The 12,010-nt window shown below is 39.0% G+C and overlaps 1 protein-coding gene across 1 annotated transcript; it reads left to right on the top strand.

Moving 5' to 3' along the window:
• The first annotated feature begins 347 nt into the window (after positions 1-347).
• On the top strand, positions 348-10,050 carry SIX6 (SIX homeobox 6). Its single transcript, XM_015819901.1, has 2 exons — positions 348-919; positions 9,873-10,050. The coding sequence occupies exons 1-2, from the start codon at positions 348-350 to the stop codon at positions 10,048-10,050; spliced, it is 750 nt and encodes a 249-aa protein (XP_015675387.1).
• Positions 10,051-12,010: the final 1,960 nt, after the last annotated feature.

The raw sequence follows: 12,010 nt of genomic DNA, 5'->3' as shown, positions 1-12,010 counted from the left end.
GCGACGGCGCTGCAGCTGCTGCTGTTACATGTCCTCCGAGCGACCGTCTGAAGGGTCGATGTGAAGGGATTTTTTAAAAAAGTAAAATCAAATTAAAAAAAAGCAAGGCGAGAGCGGCGTTGGCTTCCTCGGCTGGAGAGCCAGATCGCCTCCTTCTTGGCCCCTCTGCGCCCGTCCAGGAGACGAAGAGTCAAGACTCCGGCTGGGCTCCAGATTCAGGGGACAAGAGGCGGGCGCCGAAGTCCAGGGAGCCCGGCGTCGAAGGCAGGGCCGAAGCTCTCCATTCGCCGGAGCCGCGGAGGAGAAGAGGCGACTCGGCCCAGGAGCCCGCCCAGCCGGCCGCCTCCATGTTTCAGCTGCCGATCCTCAACTTCAGCCCGCAGCAAGTGGCCGGGGTGTGCGAGACGCTGGAGGAGAGCGGCGACGTGGAGCGCCTGGGGCGCTTCCTGTGGTCGCTGCCGGTGGCGCCGGCGGCGTGCGAGGCGCTCAACCGGAACGAGTCGGTCCTCCGCGCCCGCGCCATCGTGGCCTTCCACGGCGGCAACTACCGCGAGCTCTACCACATCCTGGAAAGCCACAAGTTCCCCAAGGAGTCGCACGCCAAGCTGCAGGCCCTCTGGCTCGAGGCGCACTACCAGGAGGCCGAGAAGCTCCGCGGCCGGCCCCTGGGCCCCGTCGACAAGTACCGCGTGCGCAAGAAGTTCCCCCTGCCCCGCACCATCTGGGACGGCGAGCAGAAGACGCACTGCTTCAAGGAGCGCACCCGGCACCTGCTCCGCGAATGGTACCTGCAGGACCCTTACCCCAACCCCAGCAAAAAGCGCGAGCTGGCCCAGGCCACGGGACTCACCCCCACGCAGGTGGGCAACTGGTTCAAAAACCGGCGCCAAAGGGACCGGGCCGCCGCCGCCAAGAACAGGTCAGTGGCTCGGAGCCGGGACGCAGGAGGAAGGCGACGGGGAAGGGCGGGTAGCTGAGCTCTGCCCGGGATTCACCCAGCAGCCACAGGCTAAACCTGGGTCAGCCTTGCGGTTGTTGAGTGTCAAGGAGCACGCCGTGCCCTGAGAAATAAATCTGATTGCGTCCTAACTTGATGGGCTGCTTGGCACTGCTCGTTAAATCCACTGGATCTATGCGTTTCCCAGCCTCATTTTAGGCTAGGTTCTCCTGTGATGGAGACTCCAGTGAGACCAGCCAAAAATGCAAATAGGATCTATTTTCTATTTACACGTTCGGTGCGGGTGTCCGGTTTCTGTGAGTTCTGCTCCAGAATACACAGGGTTGGAACCCAGTTGTAATCCTGAGCGTATTTATCTGGAAGAAAGACCATGCTCCTAACTCTTAATCAGAGGTCAGAGGAATATTCTGCACACTTGTGATATGGTTATGATTATGGCCGCACAGTCAGTCAGTCAGATGGATTTTGCATTTTTGTCCACCTATTCAATATTTCTCCAGGGCCTGGGATAGGCAGATTTGTTGTTTAAATTATTATTGTTGTTATCGTTATTTGCCAAAAATGCTCAAAAGAGTCTCCTTATTTGAAATCCTGTCTCAAAAATCTTAGCTGGTTCTACAGGAACAGGAAGCGAGGAGATGAATTGGGCTCCTTCCACCATGCTCATAATATAGATTGATGTCAGTTTTGTTGATGTTGAAGTTTTGCTTTTATGATATACAGTAGTTGTCAACATGGAATCAGAAAATTTGACTTTGCAGGAATAGTGGTCTGTTGTAGCCTCTGGGATTTTTTATTTAACAAGTCATTTTTTTGAGGATCGCAAAGGCAAATGTGCTTGACAGGCACAGCTTTTCACTGTTGACATGTATGCAGGAGTAACCATTCTAACTGCATGCAGTTCATTTCTTTTCAAAGTAATTTTTTATTAATTTTAAATGTTTTTTATTTCCTATTGTACTCATTTAAGGAAGGATTTTTAAAAAGAATTTTCATAGGTAAATACTCCCAATAGGAAGACATGAGTTACAGATTAATATATTGCTATCTGCTTACTTTTAACAATTAAATATCAATGAATACACAAAATTGAGAATTAATGAAATTCTATGTAAGTATATAATGGCGGTTATTTTTATATATAATATTTTAAGGCAATTATTTGACATAGCTGAACTCCATTCTGAAACATCTTTTAGTAGCAGGTGAAGAGATGTAGTTTAAAAAAACTGCAAAATGATTTTTAAATTAATTAAAAATTCAAAGAAATTATGGCAATTGTGTAACATACAATTTTAAACTCCAATGAAATGAAACGTTATAATTTTCATAATTGTAATTTTCTTTGACATTTTTCATTTCTACTATTTATTCAACATATACTTTGAACAAAGGCAAGAACTGAAATGTAAAACATATATGGGATTCCAACTTAACTTGATTTTATTAAAATATGGCTTACTTAGGTTTAACATACAAGCTTGCATTTTGTTAGACAAATAAAGCTTTACAGCATATGTACATTCAACTGCAGCAAAACTACCAAAAGAGTTAAAAATAATGATATCTTAAGTTTTAAAGCTTTTTATTTAAACAGCTTCAGTATAAAGCACACATCTTTCTCATGAAGCCAAATCATTATCCTTTGTTCCATTTCTGTGAAGATAGCTGGCAGCTAGGATATGCCCATTCTACAAACTGTAATGGTTTGTAGAATGTAGGTGATAGTGTATGTGGCTTTATGATAAAACACTTTAAGGTATGCATGCCTGTATAGGAATAAATAAGGAATAAACCAAGAAGGAAAGAATGTGCTTTAAATAAAAGCCTTGCTCTAATAGAAGAGAATTTCTGATCCATTTAGACATGTTAATTAGCACAAATGACCTCTATTTTTTAGGAGGCAAACAATGGCTCCCCATTCATGACTCTGTTGTGTCAAAGTGCAGGAATGTAAAACAATTTGGTCCTATTGACTTCCACAATACTCAACTTAAATCTATGAGACATGATACGCAGCTAGGGGCTATACTAAAATACTATCTTTTCCTATATACTTCCTGGAGAAATTCTATATTAATCCGAAGTTTACTTGGGCAATATGAATTTTTCCAGGTTTAACTGGAATGTATTGTTCCTAACATAAGTTATCTCAAGGACAAAATGTATGAGAAAATTAATTTGGGGTAATACCATCATTTAAATTCTTGAATTTTCATTAAGATGATTAATAAGAATTAGCTTATTAATTATAAGCTATTTTTCATAACAGAACTGGATAACCAAATATCACTGAGTTTAGCATTTCCCAAAGTGCAGCCTTAAGTACATGGTTTCCTTAAATCTTCTAAGACCACAAAAAGTCAGTGAAGCAAAACTATAATAAAGGCTTAGATGTTTGGTGTGGTTAGGATACAGCTAGGGCAGAGATGAAGACAAAGAATACAGCATATCTTGCTTAGTTAGGTAATCATTTCCATAATTTGCCTGTGCCTGTTTTTTAAAGTAATTAAAATAAAATATTTTTTGTTCTGTAAATTTGGAAGTACAATTAAAATGGGTTATTTTCTGCTGTCTTGAAAGCTAAGTTCATAAAATATCCTTTCTGTTTCTATGGGTGTTTAGATTTTATAAATATAATGAATATAAAGAAATGTTATGTAAAATAAGAGGGAGTATAAAAATAAGAAGTGTTTAGAAGGGTTATTTGTACAATTGATGGGCAAGATCATTTTAAGTTTCATAGGAACAGGTAATTGAAAGATAGTATCCTCACAGTAGAAAAAAATGTCTTCTTAAACTCATGTACACACAATCCAGTTCTATTTTCATTTAAATGATTGGAACTGGGAAGATAAACAATAGTTTGAAATAAAGAATCAAAAACTTAATTACTTCAGATAAGATGTTAAGACTTCAGATGCATACATGTATTTTTATTTATCCTTAGTGTAATCCAGAATAGATTTGGAAAATGTAATTTCAGGAAGAATTTACCCAATTAAATCTTATTTGTGGTATTCTGTTATTATTTGACAGTATAATTGTGGATATTGTTTTCACTCACATTGCCCACTTCTGCTAGATTAATATAGTTACCTTCTTTGTTCTAAGAGCAGTAGTCAGGCATAACAGCAATTATAGCTTGATGAAAGTGTGAGATAATAGTAGTACTAGAAATGTATTTTATACACATATTTTATTTCAGCTCTGAATGTTTTTTTTTCCCTTGAAACAATTTTTACACCATTTTCTTAAATACTTTGATAGGTATATTTTTAAAAGGGTGCTTTGCATTTTTTGGGGTAGCATATTTATTCCTCAGACATACCGGTATCTATGATGTGAAGTTTTGTTAATACTGAATTTACATGTGAAGTAACTGTTACTTGCAAAAGAAAAAGAAAGCATAAATATTTATATATGTTCTTGTAGGACATGTGTAGCCTTTACAATTGGCATAACAAAGAAAATATATTGTAACAGGTCTCAAAATGTATTTTTCATATTCCTTCATGTATCCTATAATAAACCTTCTAGATATTCTAGATATTACTGACTTTCAATCTTCTAGTATTATATAGGAATTATTTCAAATAAAAATCAAATGATTATATAAGATCTTAATTCAAATGAAAAACCTAGTAAACCATATAATTATATTCATATATAATGAGAATAGGAGAGGTTGTAAAACAAAGCATTTCTAATTAAACCCATTTCTATAAAGTGAGAAATGCCTTCTAAAAAAGAAACAGCCAAGATATTGTGACACTGCTAAAAATACCAGTACAATGCAACAACCAAAACATACAGCATTTGAAGATATAATATAAATATTTGGGGGAGAACCATCCAATTCTTAGAATAGCATAGCAGGGACTGTAAAATGGTTAGATGGGGGAAATATTGAAAATTAAGGGGGCAGAGAAAATTTAATTCTTTATCTGTGATGTGTTTTAACACATATATAGGTATCTACGTCCCCTGTTATCTCCATTGATTCACAGATCTAAAAGAGATATATAAGCATTCCTCTCATCAAGTTCTCATATCCACATCTCACTTACAAAGTGGAAAGCAGGGTAAGGCATAGAGAGCAGACAGAGTGTTGGAGTTTATTGTTGATGGACAATTTAATCTGGGGGAATATGGGGTATCTGCATATGGCACCTGGACCACAAATTGAGGGCAAGCATGGTGTAATAGTTAAAATATTGGAAAAGGATTGGGGATGCCCACCTAAGTTCTAGATCACCCTCGGCCAAAGAGGCTCACTAGATGGATGACTCTAGGCTAATTGTTCTTTCTCTATCCAACTATCTCAGAGAACTGTTGTGGGGGAAAAAATAAGAGAAGGAAGATGGAAGTATGCTGCCTTGATCTCCTGAATGAAAGACAGAAGACAGAATATAAATAAAATATATAGTGTAGACTCTATAGTTTAAACACATAGTTCTGTCAACCATACTCCCTCTTCTATGCCCTTTAAGTTACTGTAGCTTCTTATTTAGGACATTGTACCATCACTGATACTAAAATAAATAAATTCAGCTATTATGCCAGTCATCTACATAGTGGAGGGGTACCATCTTCTCTCTCGCCTTCAATGGCAAATTGATTTGACCCAGTCTTGTGGGTAAATATCAAATAGCGGGGAGAGGGGGTATTTAATAGACTTTTATGCTCAGCAATTTATTTGTAATAGAGGAGAGTTAGCCAGAGAAGCCTGCAAGAATAATCTCTGTTTTATTTATGCCCGTCCTCTGATTCTCAAACATATCCAAACTTTAAGTGAAGAAAGTCTCTTTTGCTATCTTGGCCACAGGCTTGTTCTGCAGGCTACCCTATATTTATTTTTTATATAATGATTAATTTTTGATCTATTCAAAACTTATCATAGAAGAAGAGAAATAAGAGTTTAATATCACCTATGGTGAATGTGGTCTGTCTTGCTGTGAAGTTAAGAGGTACAGTAGATGTTACCTAGGATAGAGATTATATATGAGGAGGCAGAGAAAATGAACATTGATAACACACAGAGTTGCATTGTGTAAGAGAAACTGGTATGGGGAAAATATGGCAGAACGTAAAGATATTTTGTGATGCAAAGGTTAAATTGATACATTGGTGAGATTTTTTGCAAATGAGGTCTGTAAGGGACATTATATATACTGTAATAAACAGTATATATATTGGATTCCAAAAATGACTGGCAAGTATTAGAAGTGTAGGAAAATCTCTCCTCCCAAAACAAACCTCCAAGTAGCTTAGCTGGAAACACTATTTACTATGGGCCACTCCCCATCATTGAGTTAAAAGTGCTATCCATCTACCCTTGAGTTGGCATTTAACAACATCAGAATAACAACTACTGACCCTGATGTCAATCCCTATTGTATTGTATTGTATCTGTTCCTAGGCTTTGCCAAATGATGCTGCCCTGTTTTGAGGGTATCAGTCATAATAGGATTGGTGACTGAAATGTTCTGCTTTGGTTCACTTTCAGCATGTCATCAGCCAGTGGGAGAACCATCCACCATTTAGGGCACTATAGCAAAAAACAGTTCAGTTGTGTCCAACTCTTGGTGACTTTATAGGCAATTGTTCTGCAGGCTATCCTGTCAAGTACAGCTTCTTTCAATTGTTGGATGTTCATCTTTGTATCACAGCAAAGATATGGTGGCTTATTTCAGGATTCTGGATTGTTCCCCCCCCCACCAACCAGTCATCCCATTTGATCATCCCCCCAATAAAATGAAAGATATGGGGAAACATCAGGGTGATATTAGTTGCAGAAGGAAGAAATCAGATCCCGGTATTATTGTTCAACTGGCTGGGTTTGATAGAGAAAAATAATTAAAACAAACTAGCTCCTGGGCAACTAAAGGTGAGCAGAGAAGGAATTAAAATTAAATAGGCAAATAAAACCCATTTCAACAGCCATCATTATTCTCTGGAAGAAGGAAATGCAGGGATGCTACATCTTAAAAATCCATTTCAGGGTATTACTGTACTAAAATGAGTTCATACAAATGTGGCATGCTTACTCCTGGATTAAAATAGTACAATTCTGCTTTATTTGTTGGGGTGCCTGGAGAGAAGTTAACTGTCAGAAATATGGAAAGAACTGACAGGAATGGGAACCTAGAAAATAAAGTGGAGATAGAGACTGGGAGCTGGGAGAGAAATGATTGTAGTAAAGGCTGACTAGTGACCTAAGGTCAAGCCAGATAGCTATGCCTCCCAATGCTTACAGCACACATCTTCACCTCCACAAAACAGTAACCATTTAAAGGTTTAACACAACTTAACCATGGTGGCATAATGTTGGCTTAAGAGGGAAAACACTGCATGTATACTAGTACTACTAATGATAATTTAAGACTTCCTGCTGATGAGGTTAATGTTGTGAAGCCAAGGAGAACAACTGGTGTTGTCAAGCTGTGATTGTGCCATTGTAAGTACATGTGGGATTAAGGCCAAAATCAAATTAGGTGATTCATTAAAACATTTTATTTGGTCTTCAATCTGTTTTCCTTGACCTGGACTTTATATTACCTCAAAGTGTGAGTAAGCCTGTGAAGGCGGGAGAGGGTGGGGGGTGGGCAGGCCTTTGAGTCATTACTGACTCCTGATGACTGTCTGGACAAGTCCCTGCAGTTTTCTTAGCAAGGTTTTTCAGAAATGTTTTCCAATACCTGTTTCCTAGGGCTGAGAGACATGACTGGCCCAGGATCACTTTGCATGTAAAAAGGGATTAGAACTCAGTCTCCTGATTTCTAGCCTGATGCCTTCCTTAGTGACTACATCAAACTGACTCTCCTACTTATTATCAGGTATATTATCTCAGAGTATCCTTGAAAAATCATGTCACAAATATACCGAGACCAGCTAGGAAGACTTTGTTATTTCAGTGAAAGATTTCCAAAATGTGATCAGGAATCAAGATGTTAAAAAAAGATTTTGTTATGAAGTGAGGCTGTAATATTAATATACCAAGTTGTTTTATTCTGGCTACTTGCTTGAATAATGAGAAATGCCAGTATAAAACAACTTTGTATATTGTCATCACAGCCTCATTCCATAACAAAATCATTTTTCTTATTTAGGGGATAAGTATTTCTTATATTTTTCAAATTCTTAAAACTTGATGTAATTACAATGTTTTACTTTTTAAAGATTCAGTTTACTGTCATTTAAAAAGACGATTGCTGTATTTTATTTAGCAATAGCACTTAGATTTATATACTTCTTCATAATGCTTTACAGTACTCTCTAAGCAGATCAGCATATTGCCTCCAGTATATTGCCCCAACAATCTGGGTCCTCATTTTACAGACCTCAGAAGGATGGAATGTAGAGTCAACCTTGAGCCTGTCAGGATTGAACTCCTGGCAATGGGCAGAGTTAGCCTGCAATACTGCATTCTAACCACTGACCCACTATGCCTGTAATTGTTATTTGGACTGCAATTGATTTCAAAAGCAATCAATATTTAGAATCCATAAATGGTTGCAATAATATTTGTAGTAAATTAATGATTAAAGCTTCATATTGAAGAGGAAGAAACAAAAGGAAAAGCTGTCAAAATGTAATTGTGTGGAATCTTAATATTTTACACTATGTTTATTCCAAAATACTATTGTGTTCAATACATTAGCATCTAGGATAGATATAACATGCCAGCTTTTATTATACTTGTGCTAAGATTGAGTAACCAGAGGGCCATAGATATCTCTCATCGACTGGCCATGCTCCTTGCCCCATCTGACTTATGATTTTTTTTTAGGAAAAAAAAAGGGAAATATATTTTTGAATATTTCCTATTCAAAAGATTTCCAAAATGATAATTATCTCCAGGGCTAGTTGCTGATAGGACCAAAACATATCATGTTCGTCTCTATCTCACTACGCCAAAAACAACTTTATAAGTAGCAGTTCCGAGCCCGCCTTATTCCACCAATAGTTAATCAGGCTTAGACCTAATTAATAGTGGGATAGGGAGCACAGGAAATCTGAGGAGTAAGATCAATCAATACTTTTTAAAAGAAATCTCCAAAAAAGCAGTGGCAAACTATTTTCTTAATGTTGCCAAGAAAGCTACACAAATGTGTACGGGGAATCATTGACATTGACTGTAAAAATGCATCCTATTTGACAATAAAAATATACATTTTGTGTATAATTTCTATATGTGAGACAGAAAATTCAGGGAAGATATTGGACCTTTGTGTTGAAAATAAGTTTCTGCAGCCTCCTGTCTGTAACCGGGCCATGTTTGGGTTATGTTGTAGCTGCCATTAAGAGGGGAGATGTTGTGGAGGCTTGTCTTAAGATGGGGGGGAGGTTATGATTTTGTAGTAACCTTGAAGGCAGAATGATGCTAAGTGGGCTAAATGCTGGAGATGATAAGGCAGCAGTAGGTGGAGGAAGGGGAGAATGTGGTCTTTGGGTGAGGAGGCAATGCAGAGGATTTTTTTTTTTTAAAAAAAAAAAGAGGGAACTGCTCTTTGGACTTTTCAACACGGAGGGATTGTCATCAATTATATTATAACTGAGTACTGAAATGAAGAAACAGATCAATATGTTTCATGCAACACAAAGTGATTAGTGAAGACATAATGGCGGAAGACAAAACAGTATCTTAGTCTTTCCCATGCAATCCATGCTGTTGACTTAACGGAGAAAAAGCGGTGGAGGGGAACAATAACAGACTTGGTTATGAGTGGAGTATTCCATTCGGGGGTCTTAACTCGGCCCTGGATCCGAATTCCAAGGGCCAGAAGAGGGGCAGAACCAGCACTGGGGAGCGGGATTCGTAACGCAGAAGCAGGGAGCGGAGGCCGGGTGGCCTTTCGTGGCGACCGACGCTCGAGTCACGACCGTTTCTCTTCTCCTTTCCCTCTCGCAGGCTCCAGCAACAAGGCCTCTCCTCCCAGGGTGCTGGGCGGTCGCTGCCGTCGGAGGAAGAGAGCGCGGGCGAACCGCCGCTCGGCGCCGCCGCCAGTCCCGCCGCCAGCCTATCCAGTAAAGCCGCCGCTTCCTCGGCCATCTCCATCACCTCCAGTGACAGCGAAGGCGACCTGTGAGCAGCAGAAAAAGGCCCCGCCGAACCTGCGTGGATTACAGCGCGGAGGCTGCGGGCCGAGGGGGGACCTGGCGAGGACGCAGCGATACCCCGAGGGCGGCCCCCGAAACGTTACAAGGCCAGCCCTCCTCGCTCGCCGGCTTCAGCCCTTGGCCTTGTCCGCAGTCCGCGCCTGAGAAACCCCGGCAACAGGCCCTGCCGAGAGAAAGACTCCGAAGCCTTGAACTCTTCAAGCAGGAGCTATTGGAAGGTGTGGAGTCAAACAACGGGCGCGCAGGTCGTAGAAAGAGTGACACACCTGCCTCGCCTACTGGAATCTATTATTTTCCCCTCTCGGAATATCCGACTGCAAAGACAGTGGTTTTTGTTTATTTTGTTTTTATATATATATATATAAATATAAATATAAATATTTTATATAATGTTTATTGAGTTATTTAAATTGCTCCATTGGTAGATTGTCTTATTTGGTGACCATAATCATTATTAATATTGTTATTATATGGGGCGGTGCCTATGTGAATAACTGACACTGTATTTCATGTCCTCCATTTGTGGAGCATGTGCAGGATCTGATATTGTATGGAGAAGAAGGGCAGCCAGAAAACGGAAAGAACAAATTAAACCAGTATAGTAATATATTCGGTGAGCAAAATAAATTCTGCTATTCCCTTCATTGTGTTTAAAAATTCTTAATCTTGGAAAGAACAGGTATTGAGAAGGATGGGTCAGTAACAATATGAGAAAGGTAGTTAAGAACAATATCTGGTAAGAGGGAATTTGCAAAACAGCTGTGTTTGCAATTTACTTTATTCATTATTAATTGTCTCATTGGGGCTATTCAATCAATGTTTTTACGGATTCATTCAATGCAAAATTATATGCTAGCCATAGGGACTGACTTTGCAGAAACACAGCCACACTACAATGTGGAAGACCACTTCATTCACTTATTTTGTTGAGTACACAACTAGTAGATAGTAGATCCTTTTCCTATTTAAGCAACATTGTTCACTTCAGTTTGGTGGCTTGGTGGTTGGAAGTTCATTTATAAAGAAAAGTATTGCTCCGTGGTCATTGCTGAGTCCTCCCCACCACTGCCCAGGATTTTATGATTTAGGAATAAAATGATCTTACCAGCCAGATTGAACCAGAGATAAAAGAAGAGAAGAAAAAAGAAGGAGGGAACAGAAATGCATTTACATTTTAAAAAAACAAAGCTAAGTAAATCTTTTAGCATCCTGGAAATAGGCTACAATCCATTTTAGCATATTACTTGCAATAAGCCCCCTTAAGTCAATAGGATATTCAACCTCTAAGTAATCATGCCTAGGTTTGGAATTTTTCATATTCCAAGGAAAGGGGTAGATGTGATAATAGTCTTTTCACTTTCAGATTCCTAAATCCCAATTATATGAAGTAGTCATTAAGAGCAGGGTTACAAAATTAATCCTTCTAAATACTATAAAATATAATCCCTTATCTTTTCAGTATGGAAAATGATACAGAATTGCAGCTGTACTTCCCTTTCTGTAAAAACTTTTCCATGGCTATTGAGAAAAAAAATTAACCTGGCCAATATCAAGATCCAGGTATTTTCTGTTATTCATTTCAGAGTTTAATAGGTATTAACCTGAAAAATGCATGGACCACTTTAAAAATATGCTGTATAAATATGGTATACAATGTGATTTACTGTATACTCTTATCTACTTAGCAAAATTAATACTATATTGTGTTTCATGCTTCAATAGTTTTTCTATGTACTAACTGCATAGGATCAGTCCAGAGAAGGGTACAATCCTATGACCGTGGGGTCCTAGGTATATGTACTCAAGAAAAGCAAATGCAACTCACCCTGAAGTAGGTAAGCGTAGGATTGCAGCATTACTTGTAAGTGTCTTTGAAGTATTGTAACTTCCTTCCATGTAAGCCTACATAAAATAGGGTTGTACCATCAG

The sequence above is a fragment of the Protobothrops mucrosquamatus genome, unplaced genomic scaffold (genome assembly GCF_001527695.2).
Source record: "Protobothrops mucrosquamatus isolate PMUCROS unplaced genomic scaffold, P.Mucros_1.0 scaffold1014, whole genome shotgun sequence".
NCBI classification, from domain to species: domain Eukaryota; kingdom Metazoa; phylum Chordata; class Lepidosauria; order Squamata; family Viperidae; genus Protobothrops; species Protobothrops mucrosquamatus.
This window is presented reverse-complemented; position numbering and strand designations above follow the sequence as displayed.

Coding starts and splice junctions, on each gene's coding strand:
- SIX6 (XM_015819901.1), top strand. CDS start 348: ATGTTTCAGCTGCCGATCCTCAACTTCAGCCCGCAGCAAGTGGCCGGG. Junction 920..9,872: donor GCCGCCGCCGCCAAGAACAG/GTCAGTGGCTCG, acceptor TCCCTCTCGCAG/GCTCCAGCAACAAGGCCTCT.